Below are 18,990 nucleotides of genomic sequence, written 5' to 3'. Positions count from 1 at the left end.
TGGGTGTTGTAGGCGTGTAGTGATTAGCAGTTGTGTAGGTACTGGTAATGGCTGCGCTGGCGATGGGTGTTGTAGGCGTGTAGTGATTAACAGTTGAGTAGGTACTGGTAATAGCTGCACTGGCGATGGGTGTTGTAGGAGTGCTGGCGATGGGTGTTGTAGGCGTGTAGTGATTAGCAGTTGAGTAGGTACTGGTAATGGCTGCGCTGGCGATGGGTGTTGTAGGCGTGTAGTGATTAGCAGTTGTGTAGGTACTGGTAATGGCTGCGCTGGCGATGGGTGTTGTAGGGGTAAGTGATTAGCAGTTGAGTAGGTACTGGTAATGGCTGCGCTGGCGATGGATGTTGTAGGCGTGTAGTGATTAGCAGTTGTGTAGGTACTGGTAATGGCTGTGCTGGCGATGGGTGTTGTAGGGGGTAAGTGATTAGCAGTTGAGTAGGTACTGGTAATGGCTGCGCTGGCGATGGGTGTTGTAGGCGTGTGGTGATTAGCAGTTGAGTAGGTACTGGTAATGGCTGCGCTGGCGATGGGTGTTGTAGGCGTGTAGTGATTAGCAGTTGTGTAGGTACTGGTAATGGCTGCGCTGGCGATGGGTGTTGTAAGGGGTAAGTGATTAGCAGTTGAGTAGGTACTGGTAATGGCTGCGCTGGCGATGGGTGTTGTAGGCGTGTAGTGATTAGCAGTTGAGTAGGTACTGGTAATGGCTGCACTGGCGATGGGTGTTGTAGGAGTGCTGGCGATGGGTGCTGTAAGCGTGTAGTGATTAGTAGTTGAGTAGGTACTGGTAATGGCTGCACTGGCGATGGGTGTTGTAGGAGTGCTGGCAATGGGTGCTGTAAGCGTGTAGTGATTAGTAGTTGAGTAGGTACTGGTAATGGCTGCACTGGCGATGGGTGTTGTAGGAGTGCTGGCGAACGGTGCTGTAAGCGTGTAGTGATTAGTAGTTGAGTAGGTACTGGTAATGGCTACACTGGCGATGGGTGTTGTAGGAGTGCTGGCGATGGGTGTCGTAAGCGTGTAGTGATTAGTAGTTGAGTAGGTACTTGTAATGGCTGCTCTGGCGATGGGTGTTGTAGGCGTGTAGTGATTAGCAGTTGAGTAGGTACTGGTAATGGCTGCACTGGCGATGGGTGTTGTAGGAGTGCTGGCGATGGGTGCTGTAAGCGTGTAGTGATTAGTAGTTGAGTAGGTACTGGTAATGGCTGCGCTGGCGATGGGTGTTGTAGGCGTGTAGTGATTAGCAGTTGAGTAGGTACTGGTAATAGCTGCGCTGGCGATGGGTGTTGTAGGAGTGCTGGCGATGGGTGTTGTAGGCGTGTAGTGATTAGCAGTTGTGTAGGTACTGGTAATGGCTGCGCTGGCGATGGGTGTTGTAGGGGGTAAGTGATTAGCAGTTGAGTAGGTACTGGTAATGGCTGCGCTGGCAATAGGTGTTGTAGGCGTGTTGTGATTAGCAGTTGAGTAGGTACTTGTAATGGCTGCGCTGGCGATGTGTGTTGTAGGCGTGTAGTGATTAGCAGTTGAGTAGGTACTGGTAATGGCTGCACTGGAATGGGTGTTGTAGCAGTGCTGGCAATGGGTGTTGTAAGCGTGTAGTGATTAGCAGTTAAGTAGGTACTGGTAATGGCTGCACTGGCGATGGGTATTGTAGCAGTGCTGGCAATGGGTGTTGTAAGCGTGCAGTGATTAGTAGTTGAGTAGGTACTGGTAATGGCTGCACTGGCGATGGGTGGTGCAAGCTGCTGTGGCCTCCTGACGAAGACCCTGGCACTTATCTTTATTTACCAATAAAGAACTACCTATAGTCACAGTACTGACTTCCAGTGGAGGCCATACATTACAAAAATACAAACACATTTTGACACCAAAAAGCAGTTGCAAAGTGCAGCTGGAATCAAGTGGAATATTCTCCAGGGTAAAAAAAAACACATTCCAGTTGCTGCATTTGTAATTGCCTATTTCGCGTTTCTGGTGGGGTATGATTGTAGCTCTCCTTACTTTTGCTGGATGTTTTAAGGCCAAAACTGGCAATGCACTTCTGTTTACCCACACTTGCAATACAGTACAGTTTCCCTTTTACCCCAAATCTTGAGAGTGTAAATGAATTTGTGCTGCTGGTTGCAGGTGGTGTGCATGGGCATACTTTAGTGGGGAGCAAGATTTATTCCTTATCATTAGACTTTGACCAAGAGCAAGAGAGACAAATGTAGAAAAGGGAGAAAAAAGTGAAGAGAAAGGCAGTAAAACAGTGACTCATGGTAATGTGTGTTTATGAAAGAGACCCAATATACCCTTGTGGGCCTGGGTATTGACAAACTCACAGGTAAAGGTGCCTGCAAGGGAATTTGTTTCCTTTAAAAATCAGTAAATTGAAATCAGTGAGTTGATGGCCCAAAGTGACATCTGTCTTGCATTTACTTCAGTTTTATAAACAACATGATTTCTTCAGAATACATAGAAATGAATCACTAAGAATAATTCTCAAACGCAGATGTATCTTCAGCTAAATCTGTATTGGTAAACAGTTTCACAATCAACTTGGAAATACATTGAATCAGAGGTCCCGTAATGGTTGTTTCTGGTATATTGGCATTGTCTGCACTAACGAAGTGATATGCCACTCAAACTTAGTATTTATGACAAATGACAATGTACTCAATGCCCACTTTCTAAATGTCACACTGAAATGCGGTCTGAATGACACAACAGTTCATGGGTCCGAAATAGTTTTGAAAGAAAGATGGGCCCAGTGTCGACATTTCGGTCTCACCAGGGATAAATCCATGAGATCATCTTCAAGATAAAGGGGATCATTCTGAGTCTGGCGGTCTTGAAACCACCAGATTCGGGGTGGCCATCGGACCGTCGCGGCAGTGGCGGTCTGATTCGCCACATTCTGACTGTGGCCGAAACGTTTACACTGCCGTGAGCTGTCAGAATGGGAATGCCGGAGGCCCCCTGGCGGCCCCTGCACTGCCCATGCACTTGGCATGGGCAATGCAGGGGCCCCGAAGCACAGCTCTGTCACGCATTTCACTGCCCCAATTACGTGCAGTGAAATGCGCGACGGGTGCTGCTGCACCCACTGCACCGCCACATTGGCGCTGTCTCAGTTTCGATCAGGCGTCAATGTTAAGGTCCTCTTCACTGCAGGGCCAGCGGGTGGAAATGCTGTTTCCGCCCACCGGCCCTACGGTGAAGTCGTAATAGGGGCAGCGGTGTCCTGACGGCACCAGCGGTCAGGTGGCAGGTGAGGCCGCCCGCCAAACTCGGAATGACCCCCAAAGTTATTAGCATGAAAACATGGTGACCCCCTGCAAATATTATACATGTAATGGTATAAATTCACAATACGTGTTAGTGTGGTCTCAAGAATACACCTGCATACCCTAGTTTGAAAAAGACATGATGCTGTGAAAAGAAAAGACATTCACCAAGAAGACAGGCAATAGGGTGTAGCCATTAGAAGGTTCTAACAAAGGATTAGGACATAGAGTAAGAAAAAATTACACAAACAATATGCTCATGAAACAGTTGTAGAGATGTGAAATATCAACAGATGCAGGTGCAGACAGTCATCGCTGTTAGTTCAGAATAAGCCAAGTATGAATCTTAATGTGCTCATAGGAAAATTGCCAAGAATATCAGTGATCTTACTTCTGATCGGATGTCTCAGATAATAAGAGCAATTTTCAAAGGGTATGAGCTTGGTTAGGATCAACAATATGGTTGTTGATCTTAAATGGGCCTATTGTAATCACTGGGATTAAGCAAGATCATATGACTTACATCTATCTTGGATCACTTTAATTAATTTGAGTGTGTGACCATAAGCTGAATTCAGAGGCACATCTTTTAGCAAAAAAATGAAAATTATGAAAATTAAGTAAAGGTCAAAGAAATACCCATGAGTGGCATTATGAGATATGCAGCGGAGTTTATGAGTTTCTTATCTGGTCTTTGATGTGTTAAATCTTGCATTGTCAGGCAGCTGAGATGGACAAAAGTCAGACTTTTTCACTGCGTATTAGATGCCAATGATCTGTAATGAAGGAGTGCCTACACCCTCTTTGACAAATGTATTTGTAAGCATGAGAGGTGGCCTACTCTTGGTGCAGAGGTTAGCAGTATATATTAAAACCACATGGTTCTGTGAGATAATTAAAGACAAGATATCTTAGGTAGGGGGTGACACAGAGTGCGCCATGGGTCAAAAAAGCGACAACACTTAAGGATATGAAATGCCAATTAATGTGCAAAAAAACAAAAAAGGCTCGGTTTCAAAGTTTCAGAGGCTCATTATGACATTGGTGGTCCCACCGCAGGACCACCAATGCCATGAGGAGGACGCTGCTGTAATGCTATGCAGTAATATCGTAAAAAAATGTGTAGGAAATTAGTTGGCTATATTGAATATCTTCTGTATTAGTATATATAGCTTGTTAGTAAAATAAAAGTAAAGTAAACTTTAATGTTAAGAAGGAAAGTTGTTAAATATCTCTGTTACACCCTTATCGTGAAAAGACAATCATAGATATAATTGTTCATACTTAATTTCACAGAAAAAAAATACATATTTAAACACATCCTGTAGTTGAACATAACTATTGTCATTGTCCTTGTATGCCTTAAAAGCAATAACTTTGGTTGGTGTGCTTTTTGGAAAAAATAAAAAGTGTGTATTGTTTTGTGTTGAAAGGATGGAGATACCTGGACGTATAATAAGTCTCACAAATAATGTGTGGATGGTTCAATGTTCAAATAGTTGCTAAAGTCTGCTATTCCATATCAATGCTTAATCCTTTCCTAACGCTGCCAAGTTGCCAAATCCAAAACGTAATTTTTGGTACATCTAATTGTAGGTTTGGCAACATCATTTCTTTCAGAACTTTATTTATTAATTTTTCATGCCATACAATTACTTAATCATGACGTGAAAGACACCTGCCAGGGTTCTTTTTCTCTGACAAGGCTCCAGTTTCCTTTTTTTTCAACCCAAACAAATGGGGGTAACAAAACAAGTGAAAAAACAGGGATAAAGAAGAACCCACAAAGTGAGATAAAAACAGGAAGTATAGAGTGGAGGAAGCAAGAATCGTGAGGTGGAATCAAGGCAAGGTAGCTTTTATATTCAGCAACTCAATATTCAGCAGCGTCAGCTGTAGGCTCCTAAGAAAATCCCAAGAGAGGCAAGCCTGGCCCTGTGCACTTACGATGTGGCCAGGTAACCTAGTTGTTTTGGACAAGTGGAAGCCCACTATGGCTGAACACCCTTTAGTACAACAGGCTTATCCTACCATTGACAACACCGCGATCCCAGACCGCCCACTTTTACACAGAAATGCCTCCTGCAGTTGTGTCCATTCTCACCTAAATGCCTGAACAAATACTGTTGATAATAGCAACCATGTGCATACTTGTGTAAATTAAATCCATACGGACAACAAATGGGGGCTTGATTCCCCAACATGGAAAATAGCACTATTACCTTATGAATGAAGGTACGAGGAGAATTTACAAAGCACAAACCTAACTAAAACAAGCATTGGCTAAACCAATAGGTTGTGCCTTTGTCTTTTTTCCCTATGTAACAGGCTTACAAATATTTTAAAAATGTTATAATAATGTTTGTTTTATTAAATTAAAAACAAACATTATTATAACATTTTTCTAATATAATTAAGCCAGTTACATTAAAAAAAAGACAAAGGCAAAACGTATTGGCATGCGGGAAAGACAGAACAAGACAGCAGAACAGAGAGGAAGACAGAAGACGGCAGAAGAGAGCAGACAGGAGAAGAGAGAAGATGGACAGAGACAGAAATCGAAAGAAGACAGGAGACGGAAGAAGACAGAAGGCGGAAGAAGAGAGAAGACAGAGTACGGAAGAAGACAGGAGACGGAAGATGGAAGAAGAGGGAAGACGGAAAAAGAGAGAAGGTGGAAGAAGAGAGAAGATGGAGGAAGAAGAGAGAAGGCGTGAGAAGACAGAAGATGGAAGAAGACAGTACATGGAAGAAGAGAGAAGACATGAGAAGAGTGCAGACGTGAGAAGACAGAAAACTGTATGCGGTAAAGCAGACAGCAAAGACAGTATGCAGAGAGAAAAAAGAAAGAAGACATCAGTGAAGTAAGAAGGCAGCATGCAGGAAGAAAAAAGAAGACAGCAACACAGAAAGAAGACAGAAAAGATGCTAGTGAAGAAGGAAGATGTCAGCGAAGAAAGAAGACGGCACACAAGAAGAAAAAAGAAGTACCTTTGCGTTGCAGCCAGTGGGAAGGACACTGAAGAGTGTCCAATAGGAAATGACCGAAAGGAGTAGGAGGTCCACAGGCAACTCGAAAGCAAGATCGGTGAAGAAGACGATGACAACGACAGGAAGTGACGTGATGACGACATACTTTCCAATCCGAAGCAGGTAAATAAGAGTGACGTTGGAGTAAGTCAGTGGAAAGTTAAGGTAAGTAATGGACTGGTTCCAAGCCCCTTTTATGTTTTTTTGTTTTTTTACCAACAAAAGATATAGCAAGCATGTGCACAAGCGAGTGTGCAGGCAAAACCTAAAAACAATGGAGCGCTATACAGTTTAAAAAAAAGCATTATAATTGTACCTTGTGCTGAAGCAGGGGTACACCTTGACAATAGCATTGCATATTATTATGCAAACACACACACATTAGAATTTTGAGGGCAGACCTTAAAAATAGATGCAACATGTTTGAGATTGTTCTAAACTCTGAGTGTACTCTTTAAATAACTGTTACTTTGAGAGCAATTGTCTTGTATTTCAAAATGAACTTCAGATATATTCAAAAAAAATATTTTCATGTCAAATAAGGAACCATTCTTTTCACCCTATCTGGATTCTATGCCTATGTGTAAGACTTTTATTTGCTTCTGTGGGCAAAAGGACTCTAAGGTCCATCAACAGGGTTGGTAAAAGCAGCTGTGTAAACTGTCACATCTTTAAATGCCTACAGACATTAATCAGCAGCTGAAATGTGGGCAGTTAACCTTTTACCAAGTACATGGATGTAATGGTGCCCCTGGCGCCTGTTATCTTTAATGGCTAAGGATCAATCTGAATTAGAAACCGTTTTTGTTGAAATCTGCAAATTGTGCTACTGATGGTGAATTGTGTGTCAGACTCATATTTATGTGAAAACCTCGATGGCAGCAACATTTTTTAATTCAATTGGGGCTGATATAAATTCTCGGGCTTTTTACAGACACAGGGCGCCTTAACTGCTATTTCATATGCTAAATCCTCCAACTTTTTCTTTATCGTTTCTCCTTTTTCTGCATTTTATGGGATTTGCTCATGTCTTTTTTTGTCCTGGTGATTAAAACTGACCATAATACATTGCATAGTGTAATTCTGTTCACAGTCTGTTCAGTCGGGAATCATGGCACCACTCCCAATGTTTTAGTATTTGAAATTCAATCGACAAGACATTTAGGCCCATATTTATACTGTTTTAGCGCCGCATTTGTGTCTTTTTTTGACGCGAAAATGGTGCAAACTTGCAAAATACAATTGCATTTTGTAAGTTTGCGCCGTTTTTGCGTCAAAAAGCAGCGCAAATGCGGCGCTAAAACAGTATAAATATGGGCCTTAGACCCATATTTATACTTTTTTAGCGCTGCATTTGCGTAATTTTTTTACGCAAAAACAGAGCAAACTTCCAAAATACAATTGTATTTTGTAAGTTTGCGCCGTTTTTGCATCAAAAAAAGACGCAAATGCGGCGCTAAAACAGTATAAATATGGGCCTTAGTTCTTCAAAAAATGTTTTATTTCAACTTTTTTTTTGTAATTTACAACTGTCACTTTTCGCTCTTTCTTTCCATTTTAAGAGCTTTTTCGAGGCTCCAACTATATCCTGTTCCGTAAGAGAAATCTGAGAGGAGGCATGACAGTAACATGATTGTACTCGTCACCTGTAGCAGCTACATGTTCTGCTTTATTGCTGCACTGTGTGCCTCCGTCCATTCAGACAAGCTATGCGCACCTTCCCCACACCAGCTACTCACATGTACTCTGGTCTGTTACTATGCAATTCACAGAAGTTCAGCCATCAACCACCCACTTCAAAATAATTCTCCTTTCTGAGTTCCTGGTAGGTGTGAATGCCTTTAGGTTAATGGAGTTACAGTGAATATGTGACAGAACAACTAGGTCCTAAACAACTATAGCCTAAACCACTACTGCTAAACAACTAAAAAGTCTCTACAACTAAGTACTGAACAACTACTGTCTAAACAACAATTGTGCCTGAATAAAAATTGCCTGAAGAACTAATATATATATAAATATATATATATATTCTGAACAACTAATAAACCATAAAAACCAAAAGGAAAACCTTACCTTAAAAATGAGTTGTTCAGGCAATTGTTATTCAGGCACAATTGTTGTTTAGACAGTAGTTGTTCAGTAATTAGTTGTAGAGACTTTTTTGTTGTTTAGCAGTAGTGGTTCAGGCAAGTAGTGGTTTAGACCTAGTTGTTCAGGATGTTTCCCAGTTAGGGTTGATATCCAATTTGACAACAAGACACATTTCAGTCTCTGGATGCTGGCCTGATTACCAGGGAGTGTTCCTGCTGCCCAAATACCAGAGGCAGAATACAGATCAGGTCCAGTCTATTTACATTTGAAATGAATACCAGGCAGGGATGCCCTCATGGAGCAAGTTATGAATATAAATACACTCCGAGACCCTTATTTTATCACACTCCCGGGGAGGAGTTGCTGCTTTAGGTATAATGTCGCCCAAGAGATAAACGGCAGGCCTCACCACTCACCTCCTCACAAGCAGGGAGGAAGGACTATACCCTTCGAGGCACCAGCCTGGGACATCCTGACCGGGACATATAATGCCAGCCTACTCTCATCCCCAGTACTGCAGGCACACCCTGCAGCAAACTGATAAATAATTTATAGCACACATTGTATATCTTAGTATGTACTGAAGTACAATATTGGAATTTAAAACATGGTACTATACACGAGGACTGAGATATTGGGAGTAGTGTCATGGTTCCTGAACTACGCCATATAGAATTTCACTTTACAGTGTATTACGATCAGCTTTAATCTCCTGGATACCCTCTTGAGTGATTACTGCGCTATACAGATCAATATAAAACAACATACATAACATAACAAATATTGACAAGGCTCACACAATGCGCCTCTCTGCTGCACTGAATCATGCCCTACCACTGAGAAATTCATGGATCTCTCAGAATGCACATGTCCGGCATTGCGTCCTGGTAAAGCAGTAATGAGAGATCTACATACCTCTTGTGGGGCATCTCAGTCTTGCCGAGCATCATGCCCTGGCATCCCACTTCTGAAGTATCTAAATGGCTCCCACTTTACAGCTGCCCGGATTGGCATCATATGTAGTATACATATAGTTTGCAACATTCACTGGTATACCAGCACTCAGGCATCTACAAGGGTGCCACAATTTGCCTATACTCATTGGCATCAAGTGCTATATACAGAGCCACTTGACTTATGCGTCAGGGGAGGGTCCAAATTATGTGGCAGAGTTGACTAAATTATGGGCAAGAAAAGGCAAGTTAAGCAGCAAAATACAGCACTTATTGCAATAGTATTACTTTTCTTACTTTGACATTTTTACACATACAAACATTGCATGGGTTTTTACACATACTAACACTGCATCAGTAAAGCTTTTGCCTCATTAGCACCTATTTAACACCCAAATACAGCAATAAGCACCAGAAAGCTGACCAGTCAGCCTTTATGAGGGGCCTTTCACTTCACGGCAACAGGTGGTGCTGCATTTTTAGTTAACTTATTGATCGGGTTGAGCTAGAAACAGAATGTTTCTCTTGTTAAAATCTGTAGCTTACTTAGCCGATGATGGATTATATGGCAAATCCATAATTATGTGGAAAATGTCACAGTCGCAAAATCACATAATTCCAGTCGCCCTGGTTATATACCACTACTGAGACATCTGCAGAGCTCTCACAACACACCTCAGCCCTCCGTGCACAGAGAGACCAGTTCTATGGGACTCCTACAATACATGTGGCTTGTAGTAGCAACTGGTATACCAGGTCTGAGCTATCTACAGAGCTCTCGCAATCTACAGAGCTCCTGCAAATCTTTCACAAAACATGTATTGTAGTTTGTAGTAAGCACTCTTTCTGAGACATCTACAGTGCTCTCATGATGCACCTCGGTGCTGACTTGTGCAATCTACTGGTGCACCAGAACCGAAATTATAACATGGCTCCCACAAAACTCTTACGTTGATTTGCATCATGCACTTGTGAACCGATACTGAGGCATCTACAGAGCTCTCAAAATGCACTTCGATCCTGACTTGTACCTTGCAACGATATTCCAGTACTGGGACTTCTTTGTGGATCCATTAGTCCTGATTTACACCATGCACTTGCAAACCATGGATGAAACATCTATGGAGCTCTCACAAAACACCTTGGTCCTGCCTTACATCATTCACTAGCACATCAGTACAGAGATTTGTACTTCACCCCATAATACCCCTAGCCTTATTTATTACTTAGACATCTAAAGAGCTCTCCAAATACACCCCAGTACCAATTTGCACTAGGCAGTGTATCTACTAGTACTGAGAATTATTTAATGGTGTCACAATACACTTATCCTGTTTGTATCATACATCCATATGCCATTAATGAGACATGTACAAAGCTCTCACAAAGTACCTTAAGTCCTTCCTTGCATCACAAATAAGAATACAAGTGTTCATGTTTTTACAAGGCCCTCACAATGCACCTATCCTGTTTATAATCGCACATTTGTATATTAGCCGGAGACAGCTACAGGGCTACACAATAGACGTATCTTAGTTGCATCATGCACTAGTTTTGATTGACTTCAAAACCCAAAGAGCTTTCATAAAGCCTTGGTTTGTATACAGGGTTCCAGGTTGGCAGGGGAATGCGGAAACGGCATTCCCAAACTTTGGGCCTGATTTAGATCTCGGCGGATGGAATACTTCGTCACAACCGCGAAGGATATCCTGTCCACCGTATTACAATCTCCATAGGATATAATGGGATTGTAATATGGCGGATGGGAAATCCGTCATGTATGTGATTGGGTATTCTTCTCCACCAAGATCTAAATCAGGCCCTTTATCAATTTTATAAAAATAGTCACCATACTTTTTATTTAAAAAAGCAGCCGTTCCTGAACGGCTGAGTTGTTGCATGTTGAACGGAGAGAAAGATCTTTACTGTGAAGTGAGAAAAAGGAGAAGCAGCTAAAGAAGTTTCAAGCCTTTTCTCCTGAGTAACCGCCACCTGAAAGAAATATCCCATTACTCACTATTATTGTAAAAAAAATTGAACACACTTATTTGGATTGTGATGTTTAGTGGCAGTTTCGGTGAGTAAAATGCTTTTAAATGTATGCACGCTTGTGGGCGAGAGTGTGTTTATGTGAGAAAGAGTGTGTATGTGTGAGCATGTGTGTCTCTATGTGTAAGCATGAGCGAGTGTGAGTGAGTGAGAGTCAGAGACAGGCAGTTAGTGAGATTGTGAGTGACTGACACCCAGATTTATTATTCTTTGAGGCAAGTCTGTGCTGCACCAAAATTGTTGCACTGCCTTGCTTCAAAAGGGAAAGAGAAAAAGTGCACCATCTCTACTAACATATGGTCCTTTTTTCTCGCCCCGTGCTCTAGCGCACTTTTGGCAGCCATGCGCCAGTGCACCCACCCTTGAGCCATTGTGCAGAGTATGTGCCTTCTCTGAAGCAAAAACAATGCTTTAAGAGCTTTCTCAATTTTGTATGTATGCTGTACAGCACAGATGCAAACTTGAAAAAACAAGGAGAAATTAAAACATTTCTCCTTGTTACACCTGCCTCAAAGAGGCATAACACTGTAGAGCAAATTTCAGTCTAGCAATGTTTGTAGATAAGGGTTTGTGTCGAAACAAATGGGTCGGTGCATGAGAACATGCATGCACCACCATTAGGGCACCACTTTACACAACGTAGTGCCCAAAGGCTAAAGCAGATAATACTAGTGCTCTCTTTTGTAGTAGTGTGGTTGAGCAGTTAGGCTTATCAGCATTTGTTGTACAGACACAGGCAATAAATGAAGCACATGCCCAATGACTAACTCCAGGCCAATGTTTTTTTATATAGCAAAAATATATTTTGTTACTTTATTTTTAGAACCACAAGATTCAAGTTGTAGGTAAGTGCATTTGCAAGTAAGTATCCCACATACGTCTCAATACCACTTTCTTTTAATTTGGCAAGTTATACGGTTTTTGAATAAATAGCAATAATGTGTTTTAAAACCGGACACTGCAATTTTCAGAAACAGTTCTGGGGGGAAAGAAAAGTTAGCACAGTTTTGAGGTAAGTACAAGACTTACAGTTCCAGTCTCTGGGGATTAGGATGTCCACAGGTTGAGGTTCAAGGTTAACCCCAAACACCCACCACCATCAACACTGGGCCGGCCGGGTGCAGAGGTCAAAGTTGAAATTGATTTAACATGGGATCCTATGGAGACTGGGGGCACTTGGAATCAGGCCTGCTTGCAGGTAAGTACCCGTGTCTTCGGAGGGCATACCTGGGTGGTTTACAGTAGCACCGAGGGGGCCACAGGTCAGCACCAAACACTCACTCTCACCGGCGCAGGGGCAGCCGGGTCATGGTGCAAACACAGCGTTGGGCTCCGAACGCTTTCCTATAGCGGAACCTGGAGTCACAAAGATGCTGCAGGCTGGGCCCAGGGGGTCTGTTCCGGGGAACCACAGGCTGGACAAAGAGGAGGGTCGCCTGCGGAACGTTGCTGCACCAGAGGTCGGGATCCCCAAGGCTGGGGGCTGCGGGTAGAGGGGTACCTTTTGGCATTGGGAATCTTTGTCCGGTTCTGTCGCAGTCAGGGGGGTCCTCTAGATTCAGGCTGCAGGCGTTGTTGTGTTGGGGAGGGGTCAACTCAGGGAGGGTACTTGCTCAGAATCGCCTGGGGACCAGCTCTAGTCAGTTGGGCCACCTGGACACGGGCCGTGGGCGTGGGGTACAGAGTCGCACGACTTGCGGATCCAGGTCGGTTCTGGAGTCCTTTGTTGGTGTTTTCTTCTGTACAGGGCCACAGTCCAAAGAAGTTCATGGTCCTCTGGGTGCAGACAGTCCTCTTAAGGCTTTTAAGAGGTTGCTGGTCCTGCAGGATGCATCGCCTTTTTTTAGCAGGGCTTTAGAAGCTGGAGACAGGCCGGGAGGGCTGGAGCCAAGTCAGTTTGCATCTTCAGTCTTCTCTGCTGGGGGTCAGCTTAGCAGTCCTTTCTTCTTTCTTTTTGTGAGTTCACCAGGAATCTGTCGAGCTTGGTTTAGGGGAGCCCTTAAATCCTGATTTTGGGGCGTTACAAGCGTCAAAGGGCAGTAATCAATGGCTACTGTCCCTGAGGGTGGCTACACCCTTCCTGTGCCCACTCCCTATGGGTAGTGGGATACATACCTAATGCTATTGGTCCCTGTCCTCCAAACCAAGATGGAGCATTTTGCAAGGAGGGGGTCACCTCAACTCTGGATACCTTAAGGGTGGTCCCGGCTGAGGTGGTCACTCCTCGTTGTTTTCCCTAATTTTCGCACCAGACTTGCCGCCAAAATTGTTTTTTTTCCAGGGTGGGCATCTTCACTAGCTGGAGTGCCCTGGGGCTCTGTAACAAGAGGCCTAAGCCTTTGAGGCTCACCACCAGGTGTTACAGTTCCTGCAGGAGGGAGGTGTGAAGCACCTCCACCCAGTGGAGGCTTTGTTTCTGGTCACAGAGCGCATGAAGGCTCTCCCCCCATGTGGTCAGAAACTCGTCTGAAAGTGGCAGGCTGGCACAGATGGGTCAGTCCTGCACTATCAATTTGGCTAACATACAGGGGGCATCTCTAAGATGCCTTCTGGGTGCATTTTTCAATAAATCCAACACTGGCATCAGTGTGGGTTTATTATACTGAGAAGTTTGATACCAAACTTCCCAGTATTCAGTAAAGCCATGATGGAGCTGTGGAGTTCGTAATGACAAACACCCAGCCAATATACTCAATATGGCCACACTGGACTTACAATGTCTAAGAATTGACTTAGACACTGTAGGGGCATATTGCTCATGCAGCTATGCCCTCACCTGTGGTATAGTGCACCCTGCCTTAGGGCTGTAAGGCTTCCTAGAGGGGTGACTTACCTATACCACAGGCAGTGGTTTGTGGGCATGGTACCCTAGGAGGGGTGCCATGCCGACTTTGACATTTTCTCCCCACCAGCACACATAAGCTCCAATGGCAGTGTGCATGTGCTTGGTGAGGGGCCACTCTTTTCCAAGGGACTTAATTGTGTGCCAGGGGTGTGGCAATTGTAGGAACAATGGTACAGTTTTTGGGAAAGGACACTGGTGCTGGGGCCTGGTTAGCAGGATCCCAGCACACTCTTAGTCAAGTTGGCATCATTACCAGGCAAAGAGTGGCGGTTAACCATGCCAAGAACGGCACTAGTGCATAACGCAGCTTTGCGTTACTTAATGATACTATCTAATGCAAATCCTGATTTGTGTTGGGTACTAAGTCGCACCTTAACACTTTGCACCAGGTTTGCGTCACAAAAGTGATGCAAACGTGGTGCAAAGCATAAGTAAACCTGGATCTGAGGATTAGTAAGTATGAGTCATTGAGAATAAGTGGGATTAAGAATGGATGCAAGTGAGTGAAAATAAGAAATAGCGTAATGTGTGGAAAAGAGTGAATGTGAGTGAGAGAATTAGTGTGAGTGAATGAATGTGATGTGATGCTTGTAAGATTGTTGCTGGCCTTGGCATACTGAAGGTAATTATTGTTTTATAGCGACACCCACAGCAAAATACTGGTCCTGGCATACTTGCAGCTATTCTTAGCATGTTTGGACTCTTGTGACAAAATACTAGCACTGGTACACTGGGGTAAATTCTTAGCTTAAAAGGCACCAATGGTAAAATACTGGTACTGGCATACTAGAGATAATTCATGTCATATATGACACTTGAGTAAAAATACTGGCATATTTCAGGAAATTCTTGGCATATGGACAACAATGGCAAAATTCTGATACTAGCACAATGAAGGAAAATCTTGGCATAAAGCTGGACAGTCTGGCATATGGAAGGGTGGCAACCATGGCAAAATGATAGCCCTGGCGTACTGATTTAATTTTTGACATATGGGTCAACATTGGTATATGGGCAGCCTAACTTACAAAATTTTGGCAGGGGCATATTTTATGTTGTTTTTGGAATACGGGGTTACCCATGAAAAATGCTAGCCACAGCACAATGGAGGTAATTATTGACGAATGGGGCTTACATACCAGATTTTAAAACAAACGGGGTCAAGTCCTGAGGAACGTCAGGTTTCATTGACTTAGAACACCAGGAAAGATTTGAATATTTAATGAGTGCCATTTAATGTCTAAGGCATTTTAGCAAATGTATGTGAAAATTGTGATTTTAAATGTGCTATTTCACTGAATTCTTTTCCAATATTTCTCTTGGGGAGAAACATCCCAGAAGGGTTCAGGCTTACTCCTTTTGCTCTCTAATTACAATTCAGGGCAACTATTATGCCCCAGAACTTTCAAAGATTGTCAGCACCATAATATAGATTTCACCTAAAACAGACAGTTGTCCATTTTATGCTATAACTAATCATCCAGTTATTAAGGAATTTTTGCAGTTTAATTGTTGTAATGTTAGGGTTACGTGACATGCTTCCTGGGAAAAAGAGATGTCACTTCCTGTGATTTCATTAAGATCAAAGGGCATTTGATGTCACTTCCGCTACCCCTGGTATTTTGGTGAATCGCCGCCCATGATTGTGTGCGATACATGCTTTAAGCGAATAAATTCACTATTCTTCCTATCACAAGCTTGGCCCTTTTAGCACTGTAAATACCTGTCACGATTTCCCAAGGGCACTGACCAGGATTCAGATCAGTAACTGCCCTGGTACATCGACAAATATCTGAAGTGATCGCATTAAGCAACCCTACTGCCCTACCGGAACAATTCATTTCCCACTTTAATTTAATTTAATTTAAATTGCATTTATTTTTTATTTGAGGTGTGTGCTCCATATTTTATATGCAGTTACCTGTATATCAAAGACTAACAAAATATTAACAGAATATTTTGCTCTTTTAGCGTCTGTGACCCCGTCCCAACACTCGCTGAACACGCTCGCATTGTACTCAAGATCACAGTTCCCATACTTTTCGTGATACACTTCGACTGCTGTTTGTATTGTATTCTTAATTGTAATCATATAGCACCTACTACCGCTGAAGAAGTGTTGAAGCGCTTTGCAGCACGCCACTCCTTGGTTACGGGTGTATTTGTATTTCAGTTTTAGGACATCTAGAAAACTCTCAGAATACACCTCCGCTCTGATTGACAGCGCCCCCTAAAATCAAAGTACTGAGACGCCCACGGAACTCCAGCAAGGCGTGGGCACCCCAGTACTAAGACTTCCACAGCGCTCGCAGAGGGCACCTCTGCAGCGACTGCTGGTATCCCCGTCCGAGATACAGCAGCGGCTTTAATCATTTTTAGCCAATGCTTTCCAGAAGTGAACTGAAGCAAGAACCGCTAAGACAGCTCAGGGGGTTAATGCGACTACTGCACAGCTACACTCCATCTACAAGTTCAGAGTTTTAAATTCCAAAGAGGTCATTTCAGCTTGTCATCCTTTAACCGTGAACAAAATAAGCACCCCTGGGCACAGTCATAATAACACGGTCTTAACTGACTCATGTAATTCGTCGTAAATTTAATACGTAAGTGCTTTATCACCTGATCACCCTAAGAGATTGTATTAATCATTGTACTGAATGGGATACAAAATCAAGCGCCCGGTCTCTGTGGGTACAAAAAGCTTAAACTGGCACTAGCCCAGTGCCCCTAGCACATGCCACCCTGCTGGAAAGCAGTTCCAGTGGAACTCCAAGAGCAGTCTTGTCTTCCTATAGGACCATACAGTTTCTTACACTTGTGTTCTTGAGGCTACTCAGGTCCTCATACCCGCACCTCAATCTGGGATAATGAAAGATGTGAATAATCACAGAAGAGGCGCCTTGATGCATCCGTGAGGTATTAGCGCTTTACAGCTACCCATAAGATAACAACAACCAAGAAAAACAGGCTAACGTTAATAAGAGTTAGCAACACCCAGCCTGCGCGTGGGTGCATCATTGGAAGAAGAAAGATAGTTCCACAGTATCGTGATTTCGACATTTTGTATTATGGAATTCTAGGTCCAGAAGCGCCCTGTCATCCATCCACCAAGGGAGTTAATTATCGTTGGTGCCGCAGGTACGGTGGCACCTGGACCAGTGGGATGGTGGGCCTAATGCACCTTTACCAGGGTTACTGGGGCCATTTAGACCGTGACACTCTTTCTGCACTGCACCACCGAGGCCTACACATAACCAGACTACACCCCGGGGGTGGCCCCGTGCCTCACCTGCTCCTCCAGTCTTCTGAACCTCTCGAAGAAAGGCTTCCCCTGCTTCGGACCGGAGCCGGCGTCCTGCTGGAGGCTGCTCTGCACGGCCAGGGCCAGCAGGGCCAGGACCACCGCCTGGACCCCCTTCATGATGGGTCTCATCTTCACAGGTGGGACTGAGGCGAGCCGGTCTGCACGCTCCGCGTCTGTGAACAGCGCTAAGTTCGTCTGCACTCTGGGTGGCTCAGTCACATTCCTTCCACCGCCACCTGTCTCTCTCCCGCACGAGGCGCACGGTGTTTCAGCGCCCACCTCCTCGTCTCCAGACCTCCAGTGCCTCCCTGGCACTGTCGACTGACCGTTTCCCCTCCGGGTTATTTCCTGACCCCTCTATCGGAGCTCTTTGTCAGGTTCAGGTGGATCGGCCTGTCTTCTCGGGGTCGCTCTCGTGTGTCTGTCAGCTCCCTCCCTTGTGTGACCCCTCCTAACTACGACCCCCTGCCTCTCTCTGTCACTTCAGGTCTGATTAATTGCCCCTCTCACTTCAGCAGGTTCCTTTAGCTGGTACTCCGAGCCCCTCCCAGCTCAGTACTAAGACACACTGCTGGTCACTTCTCCCCTCGGCCTCTCTTTGCTCGCTCTGTTGTATCTCTTCTCAGGTCTGTAAACTTCCCTCGTCTCTGTCACCTCACTTCTGATTGATTGCCACCCTCCTCTCTTAGACTGGGCTGGAAGAGGAGCCTCGATACCTCCCAGCTCAGTAACTGGCGGCACGGCCTCTCCCCTAAATAGATGAGATTTGCAGGCTTCAGGAACATTCCTTCACCAGCCGCCAATTATAGCCATGGGAACTTGACAGCAGTGGTGGTCCAGGCGCCCCTTGAGTGGGTCAGGCAGACAGAGCTGGCCTCCAGCTCACAGCAGGCCTTCTTCCCCTCCCTGGGACAAGAGACCTGGGGGCGTGCGGCTGGGCCGCTACCTGCTCTTAATATGGTGGCTTGGTGACCCTCACACTCCTCGTGCTGACTGAAAAGTGTAAGCAAGCATCCGCCTACGCTAGGCCAACAGCTGCATTAGCAATCAGCAATTACTCTGTTCCTGAGTTCTGTGTTTTTACACTAGTAAAGCCCGTGTCCAAGTTTCTAAACTGTAGCTCTGACGACGCGGAGATATGAGCTGGTGACTAACTTAAGACATTTTTGGTCACCAAATCTAGTGTGGTTGAAGTGCAATGTAAAAAAAAGTATTATTGTTCCTTCTGGGATACACTGTAGGTCGAAGCTCCTTTTAAGTAAGAAATATCCAGGCAACTGCGGTGAAAAAGGAATAAAGTGTACAAAAAAGGTTCACTCATTCCATTTATTATGTCTTCATAAATTAATATATATTTCATGTATTTTGTTAGTGCAGAATGTGAGTCCCAGAGCTTTGTAAGTGCACTCGAGGACTGATCCACTCAGTTGTCCGGTTACATTTATAGGT

The 18,990-nt window shown here is 44.1% G+C and overlaps 1 protein-coding gene across 1 annotated transcript in view; it reads right to left on the bottom strand.

The window, feature by feature from the left end:
- The window catches only part of PTX4 (pentraxin 4), a 43,986-nt gene extending 25,606 nt beyond the window's left edge, over positions 1 to 18,380 (bottom strand). The window contains exon 1 of the mRNA XM_069210441.1: positions 17,527 to 18,380. Within this exon, the coding sequence (XP_069066542.1) occupies positions 17,527 to 17,670 (144 nt within the window). The 5' untranslated portion in view covers positions 17,671 to 18,380. The remainder of the gene's footprint in view (positions 1 to 17,526) is intronic.
- Positions 18,381 to 18,990: the final 610 nt, after the last annotated feature.

Source organism: Pleurodeles waltl, chromosome 10 (assembly GCF_031143425.1).
Source record: "Pleurodeles waltl isolate 20211129_DDA chromosome 10, aPleWal1.hap1.20221129, whole genome shotgun sequence".
Classification (NCBI taxonomy): Eukaryota; Metazoa; Chordata; class Amphibia; order Caudata; family Salamandridae; genus Pleurodeles; species Pleurodeles waltl.
The sequence above is the reverse complement of the archived record's forward strand: the minus strand, read 5'-3'. Positions and strand labels throughout refer to the sequence as shown.